At 44.8% G+C, this 27,544-nt stretch overlaps 1 protein-coding gene and 1 long non-coding RNA gene across 2 annotated transcripts in view; one reads left to right on the top strand and one right to left on the bottom strand.

Annotated features, from left to right (window-relative positions):
• Window positions 1-12,272: 12,272 nt before the first annotated feature.
• LOC138304147 (uncharacterized) lies at window positions 12,273-25,619 on the bottom strand. The gene is made up of 2 exons (XM_069243949.1): window positions 25,477-25,619; window positions 12,273-15,290 (listed from the first exon to the last, which is right to left on the bottom strand). Exons 1-2 carry the CDS (start codon window positions 25,615-25,617, stop codon window positions 14,829-14,831), a joined length of 603 nt encoding a protein of 200 aa, XP_069100050.1. The 5' UTR covers window positions 25,618-25,619; the 3' UTR covers window positions 12,273-14,828.
• Window positions 25,618-27,544, top strand: part of LOC138304148 (uncharacterized) — a 28,755-nt gene continuing 26,828 nt past the window's right edge. Inside the window, exon 1 of the long non-coding RNA XR_011205507.1 lies at window positions 25,618-25,753. This is a non-coding gene — a long non-coding RNA (uncharacterized lncRNA). The remainder of the gene's footprint in view (window positions 25,754-27,544) is intronic.

Genomic DNA, 27,544 nt, shown 5'->3' with positions numbered 1-27,544 from the left:
GGCAAGCACTTAGCAAAAAACACCTCTGTTTTCTGTAGAAAAATGTGATGTGTCCACGTTGTGTTTTGGAGCATTTCTCGACGTGGGCACTATGCCTACCCACACAAGTGAGGTACCATTTTTATCGAGAGACCTGGGGGAACGCTGGGTGGAAGGAAATTTGTGGCTCCTCTCAGATTCCAGAACTCTCTGTCACCGAAATATGAGGAAAAAGTGTTTTTTTAGCCAAATTTTGAGGTTTGCAAAGGATTCTGGGTAACAGAACCTGGGAGAGCCACACAAGTCACCCTGTCTTGGGTTCCCCTATGTCTTTAGTTTTAAAAAATGCATAGGTTTGGTAGGTTTCCCTAGGTGCCGGCTGAGCTAGAGGGCAAAATCCACAGGTAGGCACTTTGCAAAAAACACCTCTGTTTTCTGTAGAAAAATGTGATGTGTCCATGTTGTGTTTTGGAGCATTTCCCGTCGCGGGGACTGTGCCTACCCACACAAGTGAGGTACCATTTTTATCGGGAGACGTGAGGGAATGCTGGGTGGAAGGAAATTTGTGGCTCCTCTCAGATTCCAGAACTCTCTGTCACTGAAATGTGTGGAAAAAGTGTTTTTTTAGCCAAATTTTGAGGTTTGCAAATGATTCTGGGTAACAGAACCTGGTGAGAGCCCCACAAGTCACCCCGTCTTGGATTCACCTAGGTCTCTAGTTTTCAAAAATGCATAGGTTTGGTAGGTTTCCCTAGGTGCCGGATAAGCTAGAGGGCAAAATCCACAGGTAGGCACTTTGCAAAAAACACGTCTGTTTTCTGTAGAAAAATTTGATGTGTCCACGTTGTGTTTTGGAGCATTTCCTGACGTGGGCACTATGCCTACCCACACAAGTGAGGTACCATTTTTATCAAGAGACTTGGGGGAACTCTGGGTGGAAATGTGAGGAAAAAGTGTTTTTTTAGCCACATTTTGAGGTTTGCAAAGGATTCTGGGTAACAGACCCTGGTGAGAGACCCACAAGTCACCCTGTCTTGGGTTCCCCTAGGTCTTTAGTTTTCAAAAATGCATAGGTTTGGTAGGTTTCCCTAGGTGCCGGATAAGCTAGAGGGCAAAATCCACAGGTAGGCACTTTGCAAAAAACACCTCTGTTTTCTGTTGAAAAATGTGATGTGTCCACGTTGTGTTTTGGAGCATTTCCCGTTGCTGGCACTATGCCTACCCACACAAGTGAGGTACAATTTTTATCAGGAGACTTGGGGGAACGCTGGGTGGAAGTAAATTTGTTGCTCCTCTCAGATTCCAGATCTCACTGTCACCGAAATGTGTGGAAAAAGTGTTTTCTTTAGCCAAATTTTGAGGTTTGCAAAGGATTCTGGGTAACAGAACCTGGGCGAGCCACACAAGTCACCCTGTCTTGGGTTCGTCTAGGTCTTTAGTTTTAAAAAATGCATAGGTTTGGTAGGTTTCCCTAGGTGCCGGCTGAGCTAGAGGGCAAAATCCACAGGTAGGCACTTTGCAAAAAACACCTCTGTTTTCTGTAGAAAAATGTGATGTGTCCACGTTGTGTTTTGGAGCATTTCCTGTCGTGGGCACTATGCCTACCCACACAAGTGAGGTACCATTTTTATTGGGAGACTTGGGGGAAGGCTGTGTGGAAGGAAATGTGTGGCTCCTCTCAGATTCCAGAACTCTCTGTCACCCAAAAGTGTGGAAAAAGTGTTTTTTTAGCTACATTTTGAGGTTTGCAAAGGATTCTGGGTAACAGAACCTGGAGAGAGCCCCACAAGTCACCCCGTCTTGGATTCCCCTAGGTCTCTAGTTTTAAAAAATGCACAGGTTTGCTAGGTTTCCCTAGGTGCCGGCTGAGCTAGAGACCAAAATCCACAGGTAGGCACTTTGCAAAAAACACCTCTGTTTTCTGTAGAAAAATGTGATGTGTCCACGTTGTGTTTTGGAGCATTTCCTGTCGTGGGCACTATGCCTACCCACACAAGTGAGGTACCATTTTTATCGGGAGACTTGAGGGAACGCTGGGTGGAAGTAAATTTGTCACTCCTCTCAGATTCCAGAACTCACTGTCACCGAAATGTGTGGAAAAAGTGTTTTTTTTAGCCAAATTTTGAGATTTGCAAACGATTCTGGGTAACAGAACCTGGTGAGAGCCCCAAAAGTCACCCTGTCTTGGATTCCCCTAGGTCTCTAGCTTTAAAAAATGCACAGGTTTGGTTGGTTTCCTGAGGTGCCGGCTGAGCTAGAGACCAAAATCCACAGGTAAGCACTTAGCAAAAAACACCTCTGTTTTCTGTAGAAAAATGTGATGTGTCCACGTTGTGTTTTGGAGCATTTCTCGACGTGGGCACTATGCCTACCCACAAATATGAGGAAAAAGTGTTTTTTTAGCCAAATTTTGAGGTTTGCAAAGGATTCTGGGTAACAGATCCTGGGAGAGCCACACAAGTCACCCTGTCTTGGGTTCCCCTATGTCTTTAGTTTTAAAAAATGCATAGTTTTGGTAGGTTTCCCTAGGTGCCGGCTGAGCTAGAGGGCAAAATCCACAGGTAGGCACTTTGCAAAAAACACCTCTGTGTTCTGTAGAAAAATGTGATGTGTCCACGTTGTGTTTTGGAGCATTTCCTGACGTGGGCACTATGCCTACCCACACAAGTGAGGTACCATTTTTATCAAGAGACTTGGGGGAACGCTGGGTGGAAATGTGAGGAAAAAGTGTTTTTTTAGCCACATTTTGAGGTTTGCAAAGGATTCTGGGTAACAGACCCTGGTGAGAGACCCACAAGTCACCCTGTCTTGGGTTCCCCTAGGTCTTTAGTTTTCAAAAATGCATAGGTTTGGTAGGTTTCCCTAGGTGCCGGATAAGCTAGAGGGCAAAATCCACAGGTAGGCACTTTGCAAAAAAACACCTCTGTTTTCTGTTGAAAAATGTGATGTGTCCACGTTGTGTTTTGGAGCATTTCCCGTTGCTGGCACTATGCCTACCCACACAAGTGAGGTACAATTTTTATCAGGGGACTTGGGGGAACGCTGGGTGGAAGTAAATTTGTTGCTCCTCTCAGATTCCAGATCTCACTGTCACCGAAATGTGTGGAAAAAGTGTTTTCTTTAGCCAAATTTTGAGGTTTGCAAAGGATTCTGGGTAACAGAACCTGGGAGAGCCACACAAGTCACCCTGTCTTGGGTTCGTCTAGGTCTTTAGTTTTAAAAAATGCATAGGTTTGGTAGGTTTCCCTAGGTGCCGGCTGAGCTAGAGGGCAAAATCCACAGGTAGGCACTTTGCAAAAAACACCTCTGTTTTCTGTAGAAAAATGTGATGTGTCCACGTTGTGTTTTGGAGCATTTCTCGACGTGGGCACTATGCCTACCCACACAAGTGAGGTACCATTTTTATCGAGAGACCTGGGGGAATGCTGGGTGGAAGGAAATTTGTGGCTCCTCTCAGATTCCAGAACTCTCTGTCACTGAAATGTGTGGAAAAAGTGTTTTTTTAGCCAAATTTTGAGATTTGCAAATGATTCTGGGTAACAGAACCTGGTGAGAGCCCCACAAGTCACCCCGTCTTGGATTCACCTAGGTCTCTAGTTTTCAAAAATGGATAGGTTTGGTAGGTTTCCCTAGGTGCCGGCTGAGCTCGAGGGCAAAATCCACAGGTAGGCACTTTGCAAAAAACACCTGTGTTTTCTGTAGAAAAATGTGACGTGTTTTGGAGCATTTCCCGTTGCGGGCACTATGCCTACCCACACAAGTGAGGTACCATTTTTATCGGGAGACTTGAGGGAACGCTGGGTGGAAGTAAATTTGTCACTCCTCTCAGATTCCAGAACTCACTGTCACCGAAATGTGTGGAAAAATTGTTTTTTTTAGCCAAATTTTGAGATTTGCAAACGATTCTGGGTAACAGAACCTGGTGAGAGCCCCACAAGTCACCCTGTCTTGGGTTCCCCTATGTCTTTAGTTTTAAAAAATGCATAGGTTTGGTAGGTTTCCCTAGGTGCCGGCTGAGCTAGAGACCAAAATCCACAGGTAAGCACTTAGCAAAAAACACCTCTGTTTTCTGTAGAAAAATGTGATGTGTCCATGTTGTGTTTTGGAGCATTTCCCGTCGCGGGCACTGTGCCTACCCACACAAGTGAGGTACCATTTTTATCGGGAGACTTGAGGGAATGCTGGGTGGAAGGAAATTTGTGGCTCCTCTCAGATTCCAGAACTCTCTGTCACCCAAAAGTGTGAAAAAAGTGTTTTTTTAGCTACATTTTGAGGTTTGCAAAGGATTCTGGGTAACAGAACCTGGAGAGAGCCCCTCAAGTCACCCCGTCTTGGATTCCCCTAGGTCTCTAGTTTTAAAAAATGCACAGGTTTGGTAGGTTTCCCTAGGTGCCGGCTGAGCTAGAGACCAAAATCCACAGGTAGGCACTTTGCAAAAAACACCTCTGTTTTCTGTAGAAAAATGTGATGTGTCCACGTTGTGTTTTGGAGCATTTCCTGTCGTGGGCACTATGCCTACCCACACAAGTGAGGTACCATTTTTATCGGGAGACTTGAGGGAACGCTGGGTGGAAGGAAATTTGTGGCTCCTCTCAGATTCCAGAACTCTGTCACCGAAATATGAGGAAAAAGTGTTTTTTTAGCCAAATTTTGAGGTTTGCAAAGGATTCTGGGTAACAGAATCTGGGAGAGCCGCACAAGTCACCCTGTCTTGGGTTCCCCTATGTCATTAGTTTTAAAAAATGCATAGGTATGGTAGGTTTCCCTAGGTGCCGGCTGAGCTAGAGGGCAAAATCCACAGGTAGGCACTTTGCAAAAAACACCTCTGTTTTCTGTAGAAAAATGTGATGTGTCCATGTTGTGTTTTGGAGCATTTCCCGTCGCGGGCACTGTGCCTACCCACACAAGTGAGGTACCATTTTTATCGGGAGACTTGAGGGAATGCTGGGTGGAAGGAAATTTGTGGCTCCTCTCAGATTCCAGAACTCTCTGTCACTGAAATGTGTGGAAAAAGTGTTTTTTTAGCCAAATTTTGAGATTTGCAAATGATTCTGGGTAACAGAACCTGGTGAGAGCCCCACAAGTCACCCCGTCTTGGATTCACCTAGGTCTCTAGTTTTCAAAAATGCATAGGTTTGGTAGGTTTCCCTAGGTGCCGGATAAGCTAGAGGGCAAAATCCACAGGTAGGCACTTTGCAAAAAACATGTCTGTTTTCTGTAGAAAAATTTGATGTGTCCACGTTGTGTTTTGGAGCATTTCCCGACGTGGGCACTATGCCTACCCACAGAAGTGAGGTAACATTTTTATTGGGAGACTTGGGGGAACGCTGGGTGGAAGTAAATTTGTCGCTCCTCTCAGATTCCAGAACTCATTGTCACCGAAATGTGTGGAAAAAGTGTTTTTTTAGCCAAGTTTTGAGGTTTGTAAAGGATTCTGGGTTACAGAACCTGCTGGGAGCCCCACAAGTCACCTTGTCTTGGATTCCCCTAGGTCTCTAGCTTCCAAAAATGCACAGGTTTCGTTGGTTTCACGAGGTGCGGGCTGAGCTAGAGAACAAAATCCACAGGTAGGTACTTAGCATAAAACACCTCTGTTTTCTGTAGAAAAATGTGATGTGTCCACGTTGTGTTTTGGAGCATTTCCTGTCGCGGGCACTATGCCTACCCACACAAGTGAGCTATCATTTTTATCGGGAGACTTGGGGGAACCCTGGGTGGAAGTAAATTTGTCGCTCCTCTCAGATTCCAGAACTCACTGTCACCGAAATGTGTGGAAAAAGGGTTTTTTTAGCCAAATTTTGAGGTTTGCAAAGGATTCTGGGTAACAGAACCTGGTGAGAGCCCCACAAGTCACCCTGTCTTGGATTCCCCTAGGTCTCTAACTTTCAAAATTGCACAAGTTTGGTTGGTTTCCCGATGTGCCGGCTGAGCTAGAGACCAAAATCCCCAGGTAGGGACTTAGCAAAAAACACCTCTGTTTTCTGTAGAAAAATGTGATGTGTCCACGTTGTGTTTTGGAGCATTTCCTGTCGCGGACACTATGCCTACCCACACAAGTGATGTACAATTTTTATTGGGAGACTTGGGGGAACGCTGGGTGGAAGTAAATTTGTCGCTCCTCTCAGATTCCAGAACTCACTGTCACCGAAATGTGTGGAAAAAGTGTTTTTTTAGCCAAATTTTGAGGTTTGCAAAGGATTCTGGGTAACAGAACCTGGTGAGAGCCCCACAAGTCACCCTGTCTTGGATTCTCCTAAGGTCTCTAGTTTCCAAAAATGCATAGTTTTGGTAGGTTTCCCTAGGTGCCGGCTTAGCTAGAGGCCAAAATCCACAGGTAGGCACTTTGCAAAAAAACACCTCTGTTTTCTTTGAGAAAATATGACGTGTCCAATTTGTGTTTTGGGGCATTTCGTGTTGTGGGCAGTAGGCCTACCTACACAAGTGAGTTACCATTTTTATCGGAAGACTTGGGTGAACGCTGGGTGGAAGTAAATTTGTCGCTCCTCTCAGATTCCAGAACTCACTGTCACCGAAATGTGTGGAAAAAGTGTTTTTTTAGCCAAATTTTGAGGTTTGCAAAGGATTCTGGGTAACAGAACCTGGTTGGAGCCCTACAAGTTCTGTCTTGGATTCCCCTACGTCTCTAGCTTTCAAAAATGCACAGGTTTGGTTGGTTTCACGAGGTGCGGGCTGAGCTAGAGAACAAAATCCACAGGTAGGTACTCGGCATAAAACACCTCTGTTTTCTGTAGAAAAATGTGATGTGACCACGTTGTGTTTTGGAGCATTTCCTGTCGCGGGCACTATGCCTACCCACACAAGTGAGCTATCATTTTTATCGGGAGACTTGGGGGAACGCTGGGTGGAAGGAAATGTGTTTTTCCTCTCAGATTCCAGAACTCTTTGTCACCGAAATGTGAGTAAAAAGTGTTTTTTTTAGCCAAATTTTGAGGTTTGCAAAGGATTCTGGGTAACAGAACCTGGTGAGAGCCCCACAAGTCACCCTGTCTTGGGTTCCCCTAGGTTTTTAGTTTTAAAAAATGCATAGATTTGGTAGGTTTCCCTAGGTGCCGGCTGAGCTAGGGGGCAAAATCCACAGGTAGGCACTTTGCAAAAAACACCTCTGTTTTCTGTTGAAAAATGTGATGTGTCCATGTTGTGTTTTGGAGCATTTCCCGTCGCGGGCACTATGCCTACCCACACAAGTAAGGTACAATTTTTATCAGCAGACTTGGGGGAACGCTGGGTGGAAGTCAATTTGTTGCTCCTCTCAGATTCCAGAACTCACTGTCACCGAAATGTGTGGAAAAAGTGTTTTTTTAGCCAAATTTTGAAATTTGCAAACGATTCTGGGTAACAGAACCTGGTGAGAGCACAACAAGTCACCCTGTCTTGGATTCCCCTAGGTCTCTAGCTTTCAAAAATGGACAGGTTTGGTTGGTTTCCCAAGGTGCCGGCTGAGCTAGAGACCAAAATCCACAGTTAGGCAATTAGCATAAAACACCTCTGTTTTCTGTAGACAAATGTGATGTGTCCACGTTGTGTTTTGGACCATTTCCCATCGCGGGCACTATGCCCGTCCACACTAGTGAGGTACCATTTTTATCGGGAGACTTGGGAGAACGCTGGGTGGAAGTAAATTTGTCGCTCCTCTAAGATTCCAGAACTCTGTCACCGAAATGTGAGGAAAAAGTGTTTTTTATAGCCAAATTTTGAGGTTTGCAAAGGATTCTGGGTAACAGAACCTGGGGAGAGCCCCAGAAGTCACCCCGTCTTAGATTCCCCTAGGTCTTTAGTTTTTAAAAATGCATAGATTTGGTAGGTTTCCCTAGGTGCCGGCTGAGCTAGAGGCCAAAATCCACAGGTAGGCACTTTGCAAAAAACACCTCTGTTTTCTGTAGAAAAATGTGATGTGTCCATGTTGTGTTTTGGAGTATTTCCCGACGTGGGCACAATGCCTACCCACACAAGTGAGGTACCATTTTTATCGAGAGACTTGGGGGAACGCTCGGTGTAAGGAAATTTGTGGCTCCTCTCAGATTCCAGAACTCTCTATCACCGAAATGTGAGAAAAAAGTGTTTTTTTAGCCAAATTTTGAGGTTTGCAAAGGATTCTGGGTAACAGAACCTGGTGAGAGCCCCACAAGTCACCCTGTCTTGGGTTCCCCTAGGTTTTTAGTTTTAAAAAATGCATAGATTTGGTAGGTTTCCCTAGGTGCCGGCTGAGCTAGAGGCCAAAATCCACAGGTAGGCACTTTGCAAAAAACACCTCTGTTTTCTGTAGAAAAATGTGACGTGTCCACTTTGTGTTTTGGGGCATTTCGTGTTGTGGGCAGTAGGCCTACCTACACAAGTGAGTAACCATTTTTATCACAAGACTTGGGTGAACGCTGGGTGGAAGAAATTTTGTGGCTCCTCTCAGATTCCAGAACTCCCTGTCACCGAAATGTGGGGACAAAGTATTTTTTCAGCCAAATTTTGAGATTTGCAAAGGATTCTGGGCAACAGAACCTGGTGAGAGTCCCACAAGTCACCCTGTCCTGGATTCCCCTAGGTCTCTAGCTTTCAAAAATGCACAGGTTTGGTTGGTTTCCCAAGGTGCCGGCTGAGCTAGAGACCAAAATCCACAGGTAGGCACTTTGCAAAAAACACCTCTGTTTTCTGTAGAAAAATGTGATGTGTCCACGTTGTGTTTTGGAGCATTTCCCGACGTGGGCACTATGCCTACCCACACAAGTGAGGTACCATTTTTATCGAGAGACTTGGGGGAACGCTGGGTAGAAGGAAATTTGTGGCTCCTCTCATATTGCAGAACTCTCTGTCACCGAAATGTGAGGAAAAAGTGTTTTTTTAGCCAAATTGTGAGGTTTTCTAAGGATTCTGGGTAACAGACCCTGGTGAGAGACCCACAAGTCACCCTGTCTTGGGTTCCCCTAGGTCTTTAGTTTTCAAAAATGCATAGGTTTGGTAGGTTTCCCTAGGTGCCGGAGAAGCTAGAGGGCAAAATCCACAGGTAGGCACTTTGCAAAAAACACCTCTGTTTTCTGTAGAAAAATGTGATGTGTCCACGTTGTGTTTTGGAGCATTTCCCGTCGCTGGCACTATGCCTACCCACACAAGTGAGGTACAATTTTTATCAGGAGGCTTGGGGGAACGCTGGGTGGAAGTAAATTTGTTGCTCCTCTCAGATTCCAGATCTCACTGTCACCGAAATGTGTGGAAAAAGTGGTTTTTTAGCTACATTTTTAGGTTTGCAAAGGATTCTGGGTAACAGAACCTGGTGAGAGCCCCAAAAGTCACACTGTCTTGGATTCCCCTAGGTTTCTAGCTTTCAAAAATGCACAGGTTTGGTTGGTTTCCCAAGGTGCCGGCTGAGCTAGAGACCAAAATCCACAGTCAGGCAATTAGCATAAAACACCTCTGTTTTCTGTAGAAAAATGTGATGTGTCCACGTTGTGTTTTGGAACATTTCCCGTCGCGGGCACTATGCCCATCCACACAAGTGAGGTACCATTTTTATCGGGAGACTTGGGAGAACGCTGGGTGGAAGTATATTTGTCGCTCCTCTCAGATTCCAGAACTGTCACCGAAATGTGAGGAAAAAGTGTTTATTTAGCCAAATTTTGAGGTTTGCAAAGGATTCTGGGTAACAGAACCTGGAGAGAGATCCACAAGTCACCCCGTCTTGGATTCCCCTAGGTCTCTAGTTTTCAAAAATGCACAGGTTTGGTAGGTTTCCCTAGGTGCCGGCTGAGCTAGAGACCAAAATCCACAGGTAGGCACTTTGCAAAAAACACCTCTGTTTTCTGTAGAAAAATGTGATGTGTCCACATTGTGATTTGGACCATTTCCCATTGTGGGCACTATGCCTACCCACACAAGTGAGGTCCAATTTTTATCAGTAGACTTGGGGGAACGCTGGGTGGAAGTAAATTTGTTGCTCCTCTCAGATTCCAGATCTCACGGTCACCGAAATGTGTGGAAAAAGTGTTTTTTTAGCCACATTTTGAGGTTTGCAAAGGATTCTGGGTAACAGAACCTGGTGAGAGCCCCAAAAGTCACCCTGTCTTGGATTCCCCTAGGTTTCTAGCTTTCAAAAATGCACAGGTTTGGTTGGTTTCCCAAAGTGCCGGCTGAGCTAGAGACCAAAATCCACAGTTAGGCAATTAGCATAAAACACCTCTGTTTTCTGTAGAAAAATGTGATGTGTCCACGTTGTGTTTTGGAGCATTTCCCGTCGCGGACACTATGCCTACCCACACAAGTGATGTACAATTTTTATCGGGAGACTTGGGGGAACGCTGGGTGGAAGTAAATTTGTCGCTCCTCTCATATTCCAGAACTCACTGTCATCGAAATGTGTGGAAAAAGTGTTTTTTTAGCCAAATTTTGAGGTTTGCAAAGGATTCTGGGTAACAGAACCTGGTGAGAGCCCCACAAGTCACCCTGTCTTGGATTCCCGTAGGTCTCTAGTTTCCAAAAATGTATAGTTTTGGTAGGTTTCCCCAGGTGCCGGCTTAGCTAGAGGCCAAAATCCACAGGTAGGCACTTTGCAAAAAAACACCTCTGTTTTCTTTGAGAAAATATGACGTGTCCACTTTGTGTTTTGGGGCATTTTGTGTTGTGGGCAGTAGGCCTACCTACACAAGTGAGTTACCATTTTTATCGGAAGACTTGGGTGAACGCTGGGTGGAAGTAAATTTGTCGCTCCTCTCAGATTCCAGAACTCACTGTCACCGAAATGTGTGGAAAAAGTGTTTTTTTAGCCAAATTTTGAGGTTTGCAAAGGATTCTGGGTAACAGAACCTGGGGAGAACCCCACAAGTCACCCCGTCTTAGATTCCCCTAGGTCTTTAGTTTTAAAAAAAATGCATAGATTTGGTAGGTTTCCCTAGGTGTCGGCTGACCTAGAGGCCAAAATCCACAGGTAGGCACTTTGCAAAAAACACCTCTGTTTTCTTTGAGAAAATATGACGTGTCCACTTTGTGTTTTGGGGCATTTCGTGTTGTGGGCAGTAGGCCTACCTACACAAGTGAGTTACCATTTTTATCGGAAGACTTGGGTGAACGCTGGGTGGAAGAAATTTTGTGGCTCCTCTCAGATTCCAGAACTCCCTGTCACCGAAATGTGAGGACAAAGTATTTTTTCAGCCAAATTTTGAGATTTGCAAAGGATTCTGGGTAACAGAACCTGGTGAGAGCCCCACAAGTCACCCTGTCCTGGATTCCCCTAGGTCTCTAGCTTTCAAAAATGCACAGGTTTGGTTGGTTTCCCGAGGTGCCGGCTGAGCTAGAGACCAAAATCCACAGGTAGGCACTTTGCAAAAAACACCTCTGTTTTCTGTAGAAAAATGTGATGTGTCCACGTTGTATTTTGGAGCATTTCCCGACGTGGGCACTATGCCTACCCACACAAGTGAGGTACCATTTTTATCGAGAGACTTGGGGGAACGCTGGGTAGAAGGGAATTTGTTTTTCCTCTCAGATTCCAGAACTCTCTGTCACCGAACTCTGAGGAAAAAGTGTTTTTTTAGCCAAATTTTGAGGTTTGCAAAGGATTCTGGGTAACAGAACCTGGTGAGAGCCCCACAAGTCACCCTGTCTTGGGTTCCCCTAGGTCCTTAGTTTTCAAAAATGCATTGGTTTGGTAGGTTTCCCTAGGTGCCGGCTGAGCTAGAGGGCAAAATCCACAGGTAGGCACTTTGCAAAAAACACCTCTGTTTTCTGTAGAAAAATGTGATGTGTCCACGTTGTGATTTGGACCATTTCCCATCGTGGGCACTATGCCTACCCACACAAGTGAGGTACAATTTTTATCGGGAGACTTGGGGGAAGGCTGGGTGGAAGGAAATTTGTCGCTCCTCTCAGATTCCAGAACTCACTGTCACCGAAAAGTGTGGAAAAAGTGTTTTTTTAAGCCAAATTGTGAGGTTTGCAAAGGATTCTGGGTAACAGAACCTGGAGAGAGACCCACAAGTCACCCCGTCTTGGATTCCCCCAGGTCTCTAGTTTTCACAAATGCACAGGTTTGGTAGGTTTCCCTAGGTGCCGGCTGAGCTAGAGACCAAAATCCACAGGTTGGCACTTTGCAAAAAACACCTCTGTTTTCTGTAGAAAAATGTGATGTGTCCACGTTGTGTTTTGGAGCATTTCCCGTCGCGGACACTATGCCTACCCACACAAGTGAGGTACTGAAGTACTGGGTTTTTCAGAACCCAGTGGTGCCAGGGAACACACCCTAAGACTTCGAGTCCTTCCTGTTTCAGACTACAGAAACACAGAGTCTTCTTTGTGAAGTCAAAGATCTTGTTTATTGGCTGCAGCCAGTAACAGGTATCCTAGAAGTACAACACAGTGTATATTCTCAGGAGACTGCTGCTCTTGCAAAGCTAACCTTCTCTTTTATACACAATATTATGCTTTGGGCAAACATTCCTTATTTTACAGTTGACCATTCACATATTTTCACTACAAAGAAATAGCAGGGTTATGATGACAAGCCCATATTTCAGTTTGCCCAGCCCTCAATCAATTACCCGGCAAGTCTCAGTACTTTCATCAGATATCAACGGACCCCCAATATAAACAGGCACCTCCTCCTTGTAAAGCAAGTCATAAAGAAAGAAACAAGGACAGGTGTGTGTAAGATTAGGCATGGTTTGTGTGTGATGAAAGGTTTTATGATGTGTTGTGCCTTGATACTAATCTCATTCGGCCACTGGGAAAGAAACTGGCCGAACAGGTTTGGCTTCAGGCAGTGGAGTCAGCTTGCCCAGGTCACAGAGGAGTCAGCAAAGATGTACGTGTCCTTCAGACTCGTTTTCAGCATTAGACATTGGCCTATGTGAGGGCAGTCACAAAATGGCTGTCGTTTAAATGGAACACGAGGGTTCAGGACGGAAACTCTGATATTCGGGTGATTTCGTTACCCGAATATGAATACAATGCTTGTGCATACTATTCTAATCATTCTCGGTCTGCTGATACCAAAATCGTTGTGATACGACGATGTTTATAACACGGGTCCAGAATTTTCAGTACCACAGACCCTCCTTTTGCCCTTACATAGGCAATAACCTATACTCACGCTAATCTGAGTCCAGGTCTATATTCATAAAGTCGTTGAGATGTTGCTGTAGCAACATCCTATTACCTAGCTCGTCCCTTGATACAGGTTTCCTTACACACGATGTAGCACAGAGGCCACATATTGCAGGAGCACACTGTACACACAGACAGGACAGGAAAAGAATGGCTAAGATTATCCCAATGACTACTAGAGTCTTCCATCCCCAGGCGGATATCAGCTCCCAGAACCACCCCATCAATGACCAATCTCCTTTATCCACGTGAATAGACTCAGAGATCTTATGCAGTTTGGAAATGGCCTGGTAGACTGTCGGAGCGTTATCTGGGATGAAAACACAGCAACTTGATTGGATCACTTTACATACCCCACCTCGGTCTGCATGTATGACGTCTAATGCGACCCTGTTCTGAAGAGTCATAAGGCGATCCGACTGGAGCTCAGCAGTCAAATTACCAAGGGCACTGGCGGTTTCAACTACCGTGGATTCAACCACCTTTGTCAATTGCCTTATGTTTCTGCTGTTAACCATAGGACCCCAAAACGGCAGAAAACCCTTTACGAAATCTCCAAATTCTTGTCCTGTAGTGTCTTCTTTACTAATGACACCTCTAACTATCCTTGTCTTATGGTAATCTGCCGCGGCCGTGTAGGTGGGAGGTAACAGGAACGAAGCAAAACATGTGCCTGAGAAGTCAGGGGGCAACCATGTATAGGCTCTATTATGGCAGATGAAATAGGTACCCTTAGCTGCTAAGAACGAAGGAGAAGTCTGAGACGCAAAAACATATGTTTCAGTGCAGATACTTTTCCCTAACTGAGCTCTGGGATTCTTGCCATTACCTTGCAGACATAGGTGACCCTGATGGGGTACAATCCAAATCGGGGAGGATCTCTTTGCTCGCTGGTTCCCACTCAGAGTAACTCCATATCCTGTTATGTTCCATCCAATATATGCTAGTGTCTCATCTCTCGGGATAGTCTCATAGGAAATATCTTCCCTAATCATATCTACTATACCCTTAGCTAGAGCACTATTCTTAGGATTATCTTTCACAGAACGTAGGGGGTTGGCTTCATACGCGTATATGAACACCGTTCTATATGCCCATACAGAACCATTATGGCTGAAAGGCAGGACCAGATAAGGGATACCTTTATCAGTAGTGTGAGGCATAAGACCACACACCCAACAGTTAGTTGTGTTCACTACTAATTGGTGTTGGTGTAGAAGCTGAATGAATGAATTGTTGACATTCTAATCTTCTGGCAGACTCGTGTTCAGGCAGGGGGTGAAAAGAATGCGAGGAAACAGTAGAAGGAGGTATGGGCTGTGTAATGGGTGCAAATGTCACTTGAAAAGAGAATAAAACATATCCTATTAAAAACGTCATTACACTAAGCAACATGAAAATACATAATATCAAAAATCGTTTCTTTGTCATTATTATACACATTCTGGCTTTAAAGTCCATCTGTCTGGCAGGTCTCTCATTCTTGAAAAACTCTGTCCTCTCTAATTGCTGCTCGTGGTGGTAGGGTGTTCTATGCTAGGGAATGCTTCTGTCAGTCCAGGGCAACTCCCTTAGACCGACCAGAACTGTCGACCTAAGGTCTTCAGCTGCACTCCAAAGACTTGGGCAACCACGACCCTACAGCTGAACCCGGATGGCGGTTCGAAAAGAAAAAAACAAAAATAAGAAAGTTTCTCAGAAGAGCGAGCCGCACTTTAAAAACAAATAGCAAAGGAACGGGAAAAAAATTATTTGTCCTTAGTTCTTGGTCTCAAATTATAACGGCTTTTTCCAGGTACTGTCTGGTTCTGGAACAAGAGTTCAGGCTCTGTAGTGTTCAATCGAATTGACGGTGGCACAGCTTCTTGCAAATTATTGTCACTTTCTCGTTCAGAAATTTTTCCTTTTACACGTGCATCGCTAAATGGCAAAAAACGAGGCACCGTCTCAGTTTCAGAGTCAGCGATCCCCTCCTGGTCCCACCGGTCGTACGGTAGAGGAAAAGGGACCCTCTTGCAGTGTATGCCGTGGATCCAGTTCTTTTCCCCTTCCACTCGAACAGCTGATCTTGTTGAGAGAAGGACGAGGTAGGGTCCGGTCCAACGGGGCTGGTCATTCTTTGTCCGCTGGAAGTTCTTGACCAGCACCCATGATCCAGGATCGATAAGATGTCCTGGAGCTTCAGAGACCTGAGGCAGAGTATCGTGAACCTGTTGGTGTAGAACACGCAATTTAGCCGTCAATTCATACAAATAATCAAGCAGTACAGGGTGTTCGATCTCACTGAATTTTGTTGGTCTTGGCACTCCCCAAATGTTGGCCGGGCGGCCGAACACAATTTCATAGTGACTAAGTCCCACTCGCGAATGCACAGTCATTCTTGTTGATAGGAGTGCTAAAGGCAGAGCATCAGGCCATTTAAGACCAGAGCTCGCTTGTATCTTTGCCAACTTCAGTTTTAGCGTGCCATTATAGCACTCTACTGGTCCAGCTGATTGGGGGTGATTTGCAGCGTGGAATTTTTGCTGGATACCTAGCCCCTCACATACTTTTTTCATCACTCGACCCACAAATTCACTCCCATTATCACTCCAGACCATTCTCGGCATTCCAAACCTAGGAAAGAATTCTTTGGCAAGGGCTTTAGCTGTGGATAAGGCAGTGTTGTCTTTCAAGGGATATGCTTCTACCCATCTTGAAAAAGCACAAACAACAATGAGTACGTATTTCAGATTGTTGCACCTTTCCATGTGGATGAAATCTAGCTGCAAAACCTCGAACGGATACGTTGGAGGCGCAAAATGACCAGCTGGAGTTGGGGTTCCCCTACCAGGATTGTATTTCAGACACACCATGCAATTCTTGACCACATTCTCTGCACATTTAGGAATTCCAGCATTTTGCATACTGGAGCCAACAACTTACAAATCCCTTTCACACTGATATGGGCCATTCCATGAGCCATTGTCACCACTGCAAGCACATACGCATCGGGTACCAACCATCGCTGATGTTCTGACAAGTCAACCCAACAACCATTTTCATCCAATTTACCCGTACTTTCTTTCCACACACTCAACTCTTTCTCTGAAGCTTCAGCTTGAAGAGACTTCACACCCTCTATCGTATCTTCACATATTCCAACGTCACCAACCCATCTTGCGGGGCCTGCAAAATACATTCGATTCATCACATCTTTTGCTGTTTCTTTTGCGATTTCGTCAGCAAATGCATTGCCACGACCGACATCATCCGTAACCTTCTTGTGTGCACTGCATTTCACAATCGCAATTTGTAATGGCAAGGTCAGTGACTCAAGAAGCTCATTCACCAACTGACCATGCTGAATTTTAGCTCCATGCGAAGTCAGGAACCCACGTTCTTTCCACAATCGTCCAAAACTATGGGCCACACCAAACGCATACTGGCTGTCGGTATATATGGTCACTTTCATTCCTTTCGATAACACACACGCTCTTGTAAGTGCAATCAGCTCTGCTGCTTGAGCTGAATTATGTGGTATACGTGCAGCTTCAACAATCGTATGCAAAGTTGTGACAGCATATGCTGCAGTCGTATCACCATTCGGAAGCTTGAAGCATGAACCATCCACCCATAAGGTACCATCACACTTTACAAGAGGAGTATCTTTAAGATCTACTCTCCCTTTCGTTTCTTCTTCTGTCCTAAGAAAACAATCATGTTGTTCAACATCATCTGTCTCTACTGAAATCGGCAATAACGTGGCTGGATTCAACGTATTGCACCTCTTTATGTGCACATGACTAGCTAACAGTGTCAACTCGTAACCTGACAATCGAGCACTAGTTAAATGCTGCGTCTTGGTCCTGTTCAACAACGTGTCCACTGCATGTGGAACCATCACAATCAACAACTAACCCAGCAGACTGTCGAATAGAAACAGCTGCGGCCGCTGTGGCTCTCAAGCAACTCGGCAATGCTTTAGCTACCGGATCCAAAGTTGACGAAAAATATGCGCATGGCCGCTGCTTGTCTCCAAAAGACTGTGTCAGCACTGACAATGCACAACCCTCTTTCTCATGGACATACAGTGTAAAGGGCTTACTGTAGTCGGGGGTACCCAACACAGGAGCCGAACACAATGCATTACGCAATTCGGAAAAACTTTTCTGACAGTCTTCAGACCACGGAACGGGGTTCGGTGTATCTTTATAGGTCAATGCTACCAAAGGTTTGGCCAGCAAAGAAAAATTTGGTATCCATTGTCTGCAGTATGATGTAATGCCCAAGAAAGCACGTACTTCTCTCTGTGTCCTTGGCACACTCAATTTTGCAATTGCCTGAATTCTTTCTGAGGTCAGTTTCCTTCCCTCCTTCGATAAGAGATGACCTAAGTAGGTCACTTCTTGTCGACAATATTGCAGTTTTGAAAGGGACACTTTGTGATGTAAATCAGACAAATGACGCAACAACGACAAGGTGGCTTCTTTACAAATCTCTTCAGTATCTGTAGCGACTAGCAAATCATCGACGTACTGAATAAGGGTAGCGCCGTCAGGTAAAACAAGCCCATCAAGCTGTGTTTTTAAAGCCTGACTATATATTGATGGACTTTCACAGTAGCCTTGTGGAGCGCGTTTGAAGCGGAAACTTCGGCCTCCTAAACTAAAGCCAAAAATATCCCTGCCCTCCTCTGCAATCGGGATGCTGAAGAAAGCATTCTTTAAGTCAATCACCGAGAACCAGGTGGCGGAAGCTGGAATCATAGTCAATAGGGCAGTGATATTAGGAACAACTGGAAACTGTGGCACAACTATTTTATTTACTTCTCTAAGATCAATCACAAGCCTGTAAACAGGTGGCTTAGAGGGGTCAGTACGTTTCAAAACAGGCAGAACAGGACTATTACAAACGTTGCCTCTTGTCTCTTCAATTACATCTTTTTCAATTAAATCATAAATGATCGCTAGCAACGCCTTTTCACCTTCACTAGAGATCTTGTATTGTTGAATGCGTGGTAATTTAACATTGGCTTTCAATGTCACAACATAAGGCGGTATTTCCAACAGACCCACGTCATTAGGACCAGTAGCCCAAATGGTATCAGGAAGAAACGACAATTCGGTCAGAAGTTTATCCTTCGACAAATACATTGGAGAGACCAATTTCCTACCCAGTGTAAGTTGTACTCCCGAAGGAGAACAATATAATGTCGCATACAATCTTTTCAACAAATCCAATCCTAACAAGTTTTCACCACAACCTGTCGTCAGAATAAGGGGTGCTTCCAATTCACAAGGTCCAACAGAAAGGGACATAGGACTAGAAATCGGGTTCCTAACCGGGGCGCCAGGAAAACCTACTGAAACATTCATCTCGCCAGACAAAGGTGCGCCAGGGAGTTTTGAGTGCATAATAGAACTCTTTGTAGCACCAGTATCCAACAGAAAAGGCTCCGACACACCTGATGTAATCACCTTAACATAAGGTCCATTCTGATCCACTGGAACTAAAAAAACTCCCTCACTTCATCTATGGCTGTCCTAGCAATTATTACCTTCCAAGTTCTCATCTTCTGCATAGTAGTCGTCAGCATAGTACTGAGCCGTCCTACCAGACGCGTTATGTTGCTGGTCAAAACTATTCATTGAGTTTTGAGACGGAAAGGAACACGTGTTCTGGGGAAAACTTCCACGTCCCCTACCTCTAGGAGCTTGTTGAACACCTCGACCTCTTGCGCCAGAAGCACCATTCGTACGCTGTAACAAAATAGGACAACTATACTTGAAATGACCCTCTTCTTTACAATATGAACACTGATTGGGACCTATAGGAACACGTGCTTGAGAAAACTCGAACCTTTGCGAGTTTCTCTGGAACTGTTGAGGTTGCTGATAGTTACTCTGACCACCACGTGGCGGATACGCCTGTTGTGAAAGAACCTTCGTTTTTAATTCTTTAGTTTTCTTGTCTGCTCTATCCTTCTCATCGTTATCCCTATTTTCGTAGTACTGTGCAGTAGCCAATATTTGTGCTGAAGAAGAAACGGCCCAAGAACTCTCTGAATCCTTCAATTTCTTACACAGCTCGGCAAGCAAATTGTGCACAAACTTGTCGACGAACAACCGTTGACCACCTTCTGTACTCATATCTTGACCACTGTGGTCGATAAACGTTTCCTCAAACCTGGTGACGAAATCAGACACTGTTTCATCTTTCTTCTGCTTACACGCAGACAATTTATCCCAATTCACACGCATCGCAGGCATTAAAGTCTTCATGTAAGTAATGATCCTAGCAGGCAGTTCTGCTACCAAAGGCTCAGGCTTGGCACCACCAACTTGTCTATCATTTGCAGCACTAATATTAGCCCATGAGTCACCTAACTCTTGCGCATGATCTGTATGGCGAATCAATCCCCACAAAGGCTGTGGAACAACATTCCCAAATAACATGTCTATGTTGGCTAAATTCATAATGCATGAGTCTGCAGTCTGTGATAATTCCTTATAATACCCTGCAGGGTTTTTACAGGGATCAGGCAAAGTCTGCTTAAGGGCTAAAACTTCAGCTCGCTTCCACGGAACATGTACCCAAACACGCTGAAAATGAGCTGGGACAGCATCAATTTGATTAGCAACATCAGCCGCAACGGCGTCCTTCCATACCGGAGGGACTTCTCTCATTGGGTACTGTCGCACCTTTTTTTTAACAGAGGAGTCATGTTGGAACAATGACTGAGAAGGATCCTTATTCCTAAAGGACAACAACGTCGCAACTGCTTTCTCAACATCGGGACCCACAATCGTGCCTTTTTCAAACTCAAACCGTACACAGCACAAATCAGGCGGATTTGTTTCCAAATCATTATCCTCCAATTCCTCACAAAGGAAAGCACACATTTTCTCAAAAACGTATCTTTGTTTCGGTGCTCCCCATTGACGGAAGACATCCATAACAGACTCTACATCGTATCTTAAAGGGTAAACAACCCATTTACGCGCCATACGGTCAAACATTTCTCTCTCTTGAGAATTAGGCAGTTGACTACGCGACTGTTTACGCTCCGAATCTGGGGTCACACCAGACGACCCAAAGAGAGGAAATATAAGGCTGGCAACAGTATCTGTCATTCTCTGTCGGACAGAAGGAGAAGTTGATGAAAGAACAGGAGGAAAAACAGAGGGAGGCAAGGCAGAAGCAGAGGCAGTATCAGGAAGAACACCAGAAGAGGCAGTCGATGTAGTACATAAAGTCGCAGGAGGTACAGAAGGAGCAGGTAGCGAATTCGGCGGCCCTTGAAGGGGCTGCGCCATAGTAATAGGAGCCAACTGAAGAGGAGCTGGCAGCTGTGGAAGAACCTGAGGCACAATAACCGGAGGTTGCACAGCTAAAGGTTGCGGGGGTGCTGTAGCATTCTGCGCATAAGGGGGTGGCGAACTCAACAAGTGTGACATTAAAGGATCTTTCTCAAGTTCTTTTGCTGCATCTTGCTGAAGAAGCGGAAAAACTGGATAACATTTATCGGTCACCAATTTACGTTGCCTGTGCAACTGCTCATTCATCTGTTCTTCTTCATCATCTTTAAACTGCATGGCAGCTTGCATTATCGAGATACCCTCTTCCCTCTTATTTCTCTTTGCTAATTTAATTTCCTTCTGTTTGGCTTCCTTACGCCATAGGCGGAAAGAGTCAAACATCGCCGGCCGGGCTTTCTTCTTAAAAAGTTTAACCTCCAGATTATTCAGAATCTCTGTGTCAAAACTACCATATTGGGGCCATTTTAAAACACCATCTTTCCTGGTTTATCGGATCCATACTTCATTATATGTGAGGGGACCTATGCCATGTTTCACATATAGTTCATAGGTTGGAGTTCCAATCTGAGGAACCGGACACGAGTCCTCCAATCGGGAATCCCTATTATAACCAAGACAAAACAAATTTCCATGTCTGCTAAGACCAGGCATCTTCGCTCTCTAGTCTAGCTTCAAACTTCAAAGGATTATCGAATACGATAGTCTCGTGGATACACGAATCCCTCGGCTTTGGTACTTGCAAGTTCCAAATCAAAGATCCCAAGGGGATACCAAACTAAGAACCAAACTAAGGACTGGGAGACGCTCCACTTATACTTAACTGAGGTATCGATGACGTCACCAGAAGACTCGTTTATCGTTTCACTCTACCAAATCATCAAGGGTCCAAAACAGGGCGATAGTCAGGGCAGCAGTCCTTTGTTGCCGTCGGGAAGCGGGGAACCTCGCAGCAAAGACTTTCGGACCACGTCGACATACAGGGGTCGATGAAGTGGCGGCCTCCCTCCAGAATTTTCACACGAAGCTCCTCACGAACCTCTGGCTTGGACTGGTACTGCTGAAATCGCCCCACGTTGGGCGCCAACTGAAGTACTGGGTTTTTCAGAACCCAGTGGTGCCAGGGAACACACCCTAAGACTTCGAGTCCTTCCTGTTTCAGACTACTGAAACACAGTCTTCATGGTGAAGTCAAAGATCTTGTTTATTGACTGCAGCCAGTAACAGGTATCCTAGAAGTACAACACAGTGTATATTCTCAGGAGACTGCTGCTCTTGCAAAGCTAACCTTCTCTTTTATACAAAATATGATGCTTTGGGCAAACATTCCTTATTTTACAGTTGACCATTCACATATTTTCACTACAAAGAAATAGCAGGGTTATGATGACAAGCCCATATTTCAGTTTGTCCAGCCCTCAATCAATTACCCGGCAAGGCTCAGTACTTTCATCAGATATCAACGGACCCCCAATATAAACAGGCACCTCCTCCTTGTAAAGCAAGTCATAAAGAAAGAAACAGGGACAGGTGCGTGTAAGATTAGGCATGATTTGTGTGTGATGAAAGGTTTTATGATGTGTTGTGCCTTGATACTAATCTCATTCGGCCACTGGGAAAGAAACTGGCCAAACAGGTTTGGCTTCAGGCAGTGAAGTCAGCTTGCCCAGGTCACAGAGGAGTCAGCAAAGATGTACGTGTCCTTCAGACTCGTTTTCGGCATTAGTCATTGGCCTATGTGAGGGCAATCACAAAATGGCTGTCGTTTAAATGGAACCCGAGGGTTCAGGACGGAAACTCTGATATTCGGGTGATTTCGTCACCCGAATATGAATACAATGCTTGTGCATACTATTCTAATCATTCTCGGTCTGCTGATACCAAAATCGTTGTGATACGACGATGTTTATAACACGGGTCCAGAATTTTCACTACCACACCATGCCCAGGGGACTTATGTCCCCTGGGCATGGTCATTGGGCATAGTGGCATGTAGGGGGGCACAAATCAGGTCCCCCTATGCCACCCAAAAAAAACGAAAAAAATACTTACCTGAACTTACCTTAAGTTCCCTGGGATGGGTCCCTCCATCCTTGGGCGTCCTCCTGGGGTGGGCAAGGGTGGCAGGGGTTGTCCCTGGGGGCATGGGAGGGCACCTCTGGGCTCCTTCCGAGCCCACAGGTCCCTTAACGCCTGCCCTGACCAGGCGTTAAAAAATGACGCAAAAGCGGCTGGACGTCATTTTTTTTGACCCGCCCACTCCCGTGCGTCATTTTTTTTAGAAGGGAACGCCTACCTTGCATATCATTAGCGCAAGGTAGGTGTCCACGCTAAAAAAATGACGTAAACTCCAAGATCTTTGGCGCTAGACGGGTCTAACGCCAAAGTATAAATATGGAGTTAGCTTTGCGTCGGATTTGCGTAAAAAAAGACGACGCAAATCCGGCGCAAACAGAGTATAAATATGCCCCTAAATATGGCCCTTAGAGCGATATACGTGCTAGGCAGATAATGCTCATATTTCAATCTGGATTAAAGTAAATGAAAACAGCTTTTAAATGCCGCGGGGAGTGTTTTAAACATCTTTTGGCGTGTTTTAGCATACAAGCGAGCAAGTGATATTTGTCTTCAAAATTAATGGCTATTAAGCTCGGAAATGCTTCAAAACATTAGATAATGTGCTGTTATCAACTTTTCCATCATTCTCGAACTTCATAGTTGTCTATAAGCATTATCACTTTCTCAGCTCAAATAAGCCTTTTAGAGCGGTAGTTTTGCTCTCCTAAGGCAGATAATGCTCATATTTGACTGTGGATTAAAGTCAATGAAAACAGCTTTTAAATCCCGCGGGGAGTGTTTTAAACACCATTTGGCGTGCTTTAGCATACAAGCGAGCAAGTGATATATGTCTTCAAAATTAATGGCTAGTGAGCGAGGAAATGCTTCAGAACAGTAGAAAATGTGCTGTTATCAAATGTTCCACAATTCCCATACTTTGTGGTAGTTTATATGCTGTATCACTTTCTAAGCTTAAATAAGCCTTTTAGGGCGATATACGTGCTGCCCTAAGGCAGAAAAATGCTCATATTTGAATCTGGATTTAAGTCAATGAAAACAGCATTTAAATGCAGTGGGAATTGTTTTAAACATCATTTGGCCTGCTTTAGCATAAAAGCGAGCAAGTGATATGTGTCTCGAAGATTAATGGTTAGTGAGCTGGGAAATGCTTCAGAACAGTAGAAAATGTGCTGTTATCAAATGTTCCACCATCCCTTTACTTTGCGGTAGTTTATATGGTTTACCACTTTCTAAGCTTAAATAAGCCTTTTAGAGGGGATATACATGCTCCCCTAAGGCAGATAATGCTCATATTTGAATGTGGATTAAAGTCAATGAAAACAGCTTTTAAATGCAGTGGGAATTGTTTTAAACATCATTTGGCCTGCTTTAGCATAAAAGCAAGCAAGTGATATGTGTCTCGAAATTTGGGGGCATATTTATACTCCGTTTGCGCCAAATTTGCATCGTTTTTTTCGACGCAAATTCGGTGCAAAACTAACGCCATATTTATACTTTGGCGTTAGACGCGTCTAGCGCCAAAGTATGAGGAAAGAGCGTCATTTTTTTGCGTGAACGCCTTCCTTGCGTTAATGAGATGCAAGGTAGGCGTTCCCGTCCAAAAAAATGACTGCGACACAAATGCGTCGTATTTATACTCCCGGGCAAAAATCACGCCCGGGAGTGGGCGGGGCAAAGAGCCCCGCATTTGCGCCTCTTTTTAACGCCTGGGTCAGGGCAGGCGTTAAGGGACCTGTGGGCTCAAAATGAGCCCACAGCTGCCCTCCCATGCCCCCAGGGACCCCCCCGCCACCCTTGCCCACCCCAGGAGGACACCCAAGGATGGAGGGACCCATCCCAGGGACATTCAGGTAAGTATAATTGTTTTTTTTTTTTTTTTTTTTTTTTTGGCATGGGGGGCCTGATTTGTGCCCCCCTACATGCCTCAATGCCCAATGACCATGCCTAGGGGACATAAGTCCCCTGGGCATGGCCATTAGGCAAGGGGGCATGACTCCTGTCTTTACTAAGACAGGAGTCATGTAAATGGCGTCTGGGCGTCGTTAAAAATGGCGCAAATCGGGTGGAGGCGATTTTTTTGCGTCAACCTGACTTGCACCACTTTAAGACGCCCTAACGCCATTTTCCCCAACGCCGGCGCTGCCTGGTGTACTTGGTTTTTTTCCACGCACACCAGGCAGCGCCGGTCTGCTAGCGCCGGCTAACGCCATTCAATAAATACGGCACCCGCATGGCACTTCAGAATGGCGTTAGCCGGCGCTAAACTTTTTGACGCTAAACTGCGTTAGCGCAGTTTAGCGTCAAAAAGTATAAATACGGGCCTTAATGGTTAATGAGCTAGGAATTGCTTCAGAACAGTAGAAAATGTGCTGTTATCAAATGATCCACCATCCCTTTACTTTGCGGTAGTTTATATGGTTTACCACTTTCTAAGCTTAAATAAGCCTTTTAGAGCGATATACGTGCTGCCCTAAGACAGAAAAATGCTCATATTTGAATCTGGATTTAAGTCAATGAAAACAGCGTTTAAATCCCGCGGGGAGTGTTTTAAACACCATTTGGTGTGCTTTAGCATACAAACGAGCAAGTGATATATGTCTTCAAAATTAATGGTTAATGAGCTGGGAAATGCTTCAGAACAGAAGAAAATGTGCTGTTATCAAATGATCCACCATCCCTTTATTTTGTGGCAGTTTACATGCTGTATCACTTTCTAAGCTTAAACAAGCCTTTTAAAGGGATATACGTTCTGCCCTAAGGCAGAAAAATGCTCATATTTGAATCTGGATAGAAGTCAATGAAAACAGAGTTTAAATGCCGCGGGGAGTGTTTTAAACATCATTTGGCCTGCTTTAGCATAAAAGCTAGCAAGTGATATTTGTCTCGAAAATTAACGGTTAATGAGCTAGGAAATGCTTCAGAACAGTAGAAAATGTGCTGTTATCAACTTTTCCATCATTCTCATAATTCACAGTTGTTTATATGCATCATCACTTTCTAAGAATAAATAAGACTTTACCTCCAGGAAAAGCAAACAGGTAGTCAATCTGAATCCAAGTTCCTTTTGCAGCACTGAGCGGCTGAACAACAATCCATCCATCTTGATATCTTCAACTGCTGAAAACCTCACGTCATTTCGGCGCACTCGATTAGCTGCCATCTTCGCAGAGATCCCTTCTGGAAGGGTGCCCGACTTCACGCTGAAGTACAGAGCTCCACTCGCTGGAAACACTGGAACCTCCTCCTCGCATACCACAGAGAAAACAACCACGTCACCATGATGTCTCCCCTGCCAGGTAAGTCTTTAAAGTAAGCCCACAAACGCCCACGAACAGCCATGTTCTGTATAGAGTATTACTACAGGTAATTCTGGACCCTGCTAAGTGAGGGTGGGGTCCTTATCTGAAGGCCTTCGACTGGAACAACCCTTAGCCTAAGACAATTTGGAAACTTTAGAAATCTGCTGAAGACCATTTGTTGAAAGTCCTACATCGTACCACTATGGAAGCCCAGAGAAGTAATCATGGGAGGAGATTATTTGCATAGGACTGCCCCTTTCTCAATCCTGTGATTATGCTGCAGTTGCCATATAACATCACTAGAGGGCAGCAGCATCAACATAAATCCAAAGAGAGGCTTTAAATCTGCTTGCTGAACTAGCTCTTGTTCTTGTTGGTTTTTGTTGAGACTGTAGAATGGAGGAGTGGAATGACTGAGTGAACGACTATCGAAGAATGATTGGACTGTAGTTGTGGTGAAGGGGTTGCAGGATTTGGAAGGAAAACTGCAAGAAAAAAGTGATTAATGCACAGATGCTTGCTGAGAGATTGAGTGTGTCATCTGTCAGGCCTGGGAATCGAACCCTGCTTGTCTGGATGGAAGGCAGGAACTTACCCACTGGACCAGACAGGCTTTCTTATCTCCAGCTTGTCAAATCTTCCCTATATCATGGTTATGATGTGTCCTCTGCAGTGGCAAGCCATGAGCAATGACACCATGGCCTGTCAGATGCTGATAGGGGCTCTTGCACAACTGAAACCCATCAAGAGCCTGTAGCTCAGTGGCAAAGTTTAGTGCCTTTGGTGCAGGAACCTACCCCTGGACAGGGGTCGAATCCAACCACCACCATTAAAGTATGTTTAGATGGAAAAAAATACAGTATTTGGATTTTTTGCAAGTAAAAAGATTATTTTTACTGAAAAAAAAATACAGGAACGATTTAAGTCATTTTTTGATTGCATTAGTTGGGCACATTTACAAATCTTGCCGCCCCCCACCACCACCAGCCACCTCCCTCCTTTTGCTCAAGTAGTTTAAATAGGAGCAAGGTCTTATCTTCATTTATGAATGTATTCGTTGTTTCTTCAAATTGGTGTTCTGGAGAGCACAAATAATCCTAAGGGGGGCCGGAATTGAGCTGTATTATGTGAGGAAGGTGCCATGCAGATAATAAAATAGGTTGAATGGTTTTGATTTAATGCAGGGTAACATTTTGTGCAGGTGAAAGAGCCCTTATTAGCTGCAGTCAGAAGGGAGCATGTTGAATTTTGAAGTGATAGAAAAGGACAAAGTCAGGCCTCTGATTGACTATGTTTTGAAAAATGCATAATGCAGCAAGTGCTGGGAAGAGACAGTTGGTTTGGCATGGCATTGCATGGCCATGTCTGGCATGCTATGTTATGCTGTGCCTCTGACAGCAAGACCAGGACTGAGACTTTAGACATCCCAGTTTTAGCATGCAGTCTTTACAGTAGGCCCACGAAAACCCACGTTCTGTATAGAGGATTACTGCTGGTAATTCTGGACCCTGCTAAGTGAGGGTGGGGTCCTTATCTGAAGGCCTTCGACTGGAACAAGCCTAAGACAATTTGGCAACTTTAGAAATCTGCTGAAGACCATTTGTTGAAGGCCCTCTCATCGTTCCACCACGGAAGCCCAGAGAAGTAATCATGGGAGAAGATTATTTGCATAGGACTGCCCCTTTCTCAATCCTGTGATTATGCTGCAGTTGCCATATAACATCACTAGAGGGCAGCAGAATCAACATAAATCCAAAGAGAGGCTTTAAATCTGCTTGCTGAACTAGC

This window comes from Pleurodeles waltl, chromosome 7 (genome assembly GCF_031143425.1).
Source record: "Pleurodeles waltl isolate 20211129_DDA chromosome 7, aPleWal1.hap1.20221129, whole genome shotgun sequence".
Lineage (NCBI taxonomy): Eukaryota > Metazoa > Chordata > Amphibia > Caudata > Salamandridae > Pleurodeles > Pleurodeles waltl.
The sequence above is the reverse complement of the archived record's forward strand: the minus strand, read 5'-3'. Positions and strand labels throughout refer to the sequence as shown.

Coding starts and splice junctions, on each gene's coding strand:
- LOC138304147 (XM_069243949.1), bottom strand. CDS start 25,617: ATGGCAGCTAATCGAGTGCGCCGAAATGACGTGAGGTTTTCAGCAGTT. Junction 15,291..25,476: donor CCTGTTTGCTTTTCCTGGAG/GTAAAGTCTTAT, acceptor CTACACCAACAG/GTTCACGATACTCTGCCTCA.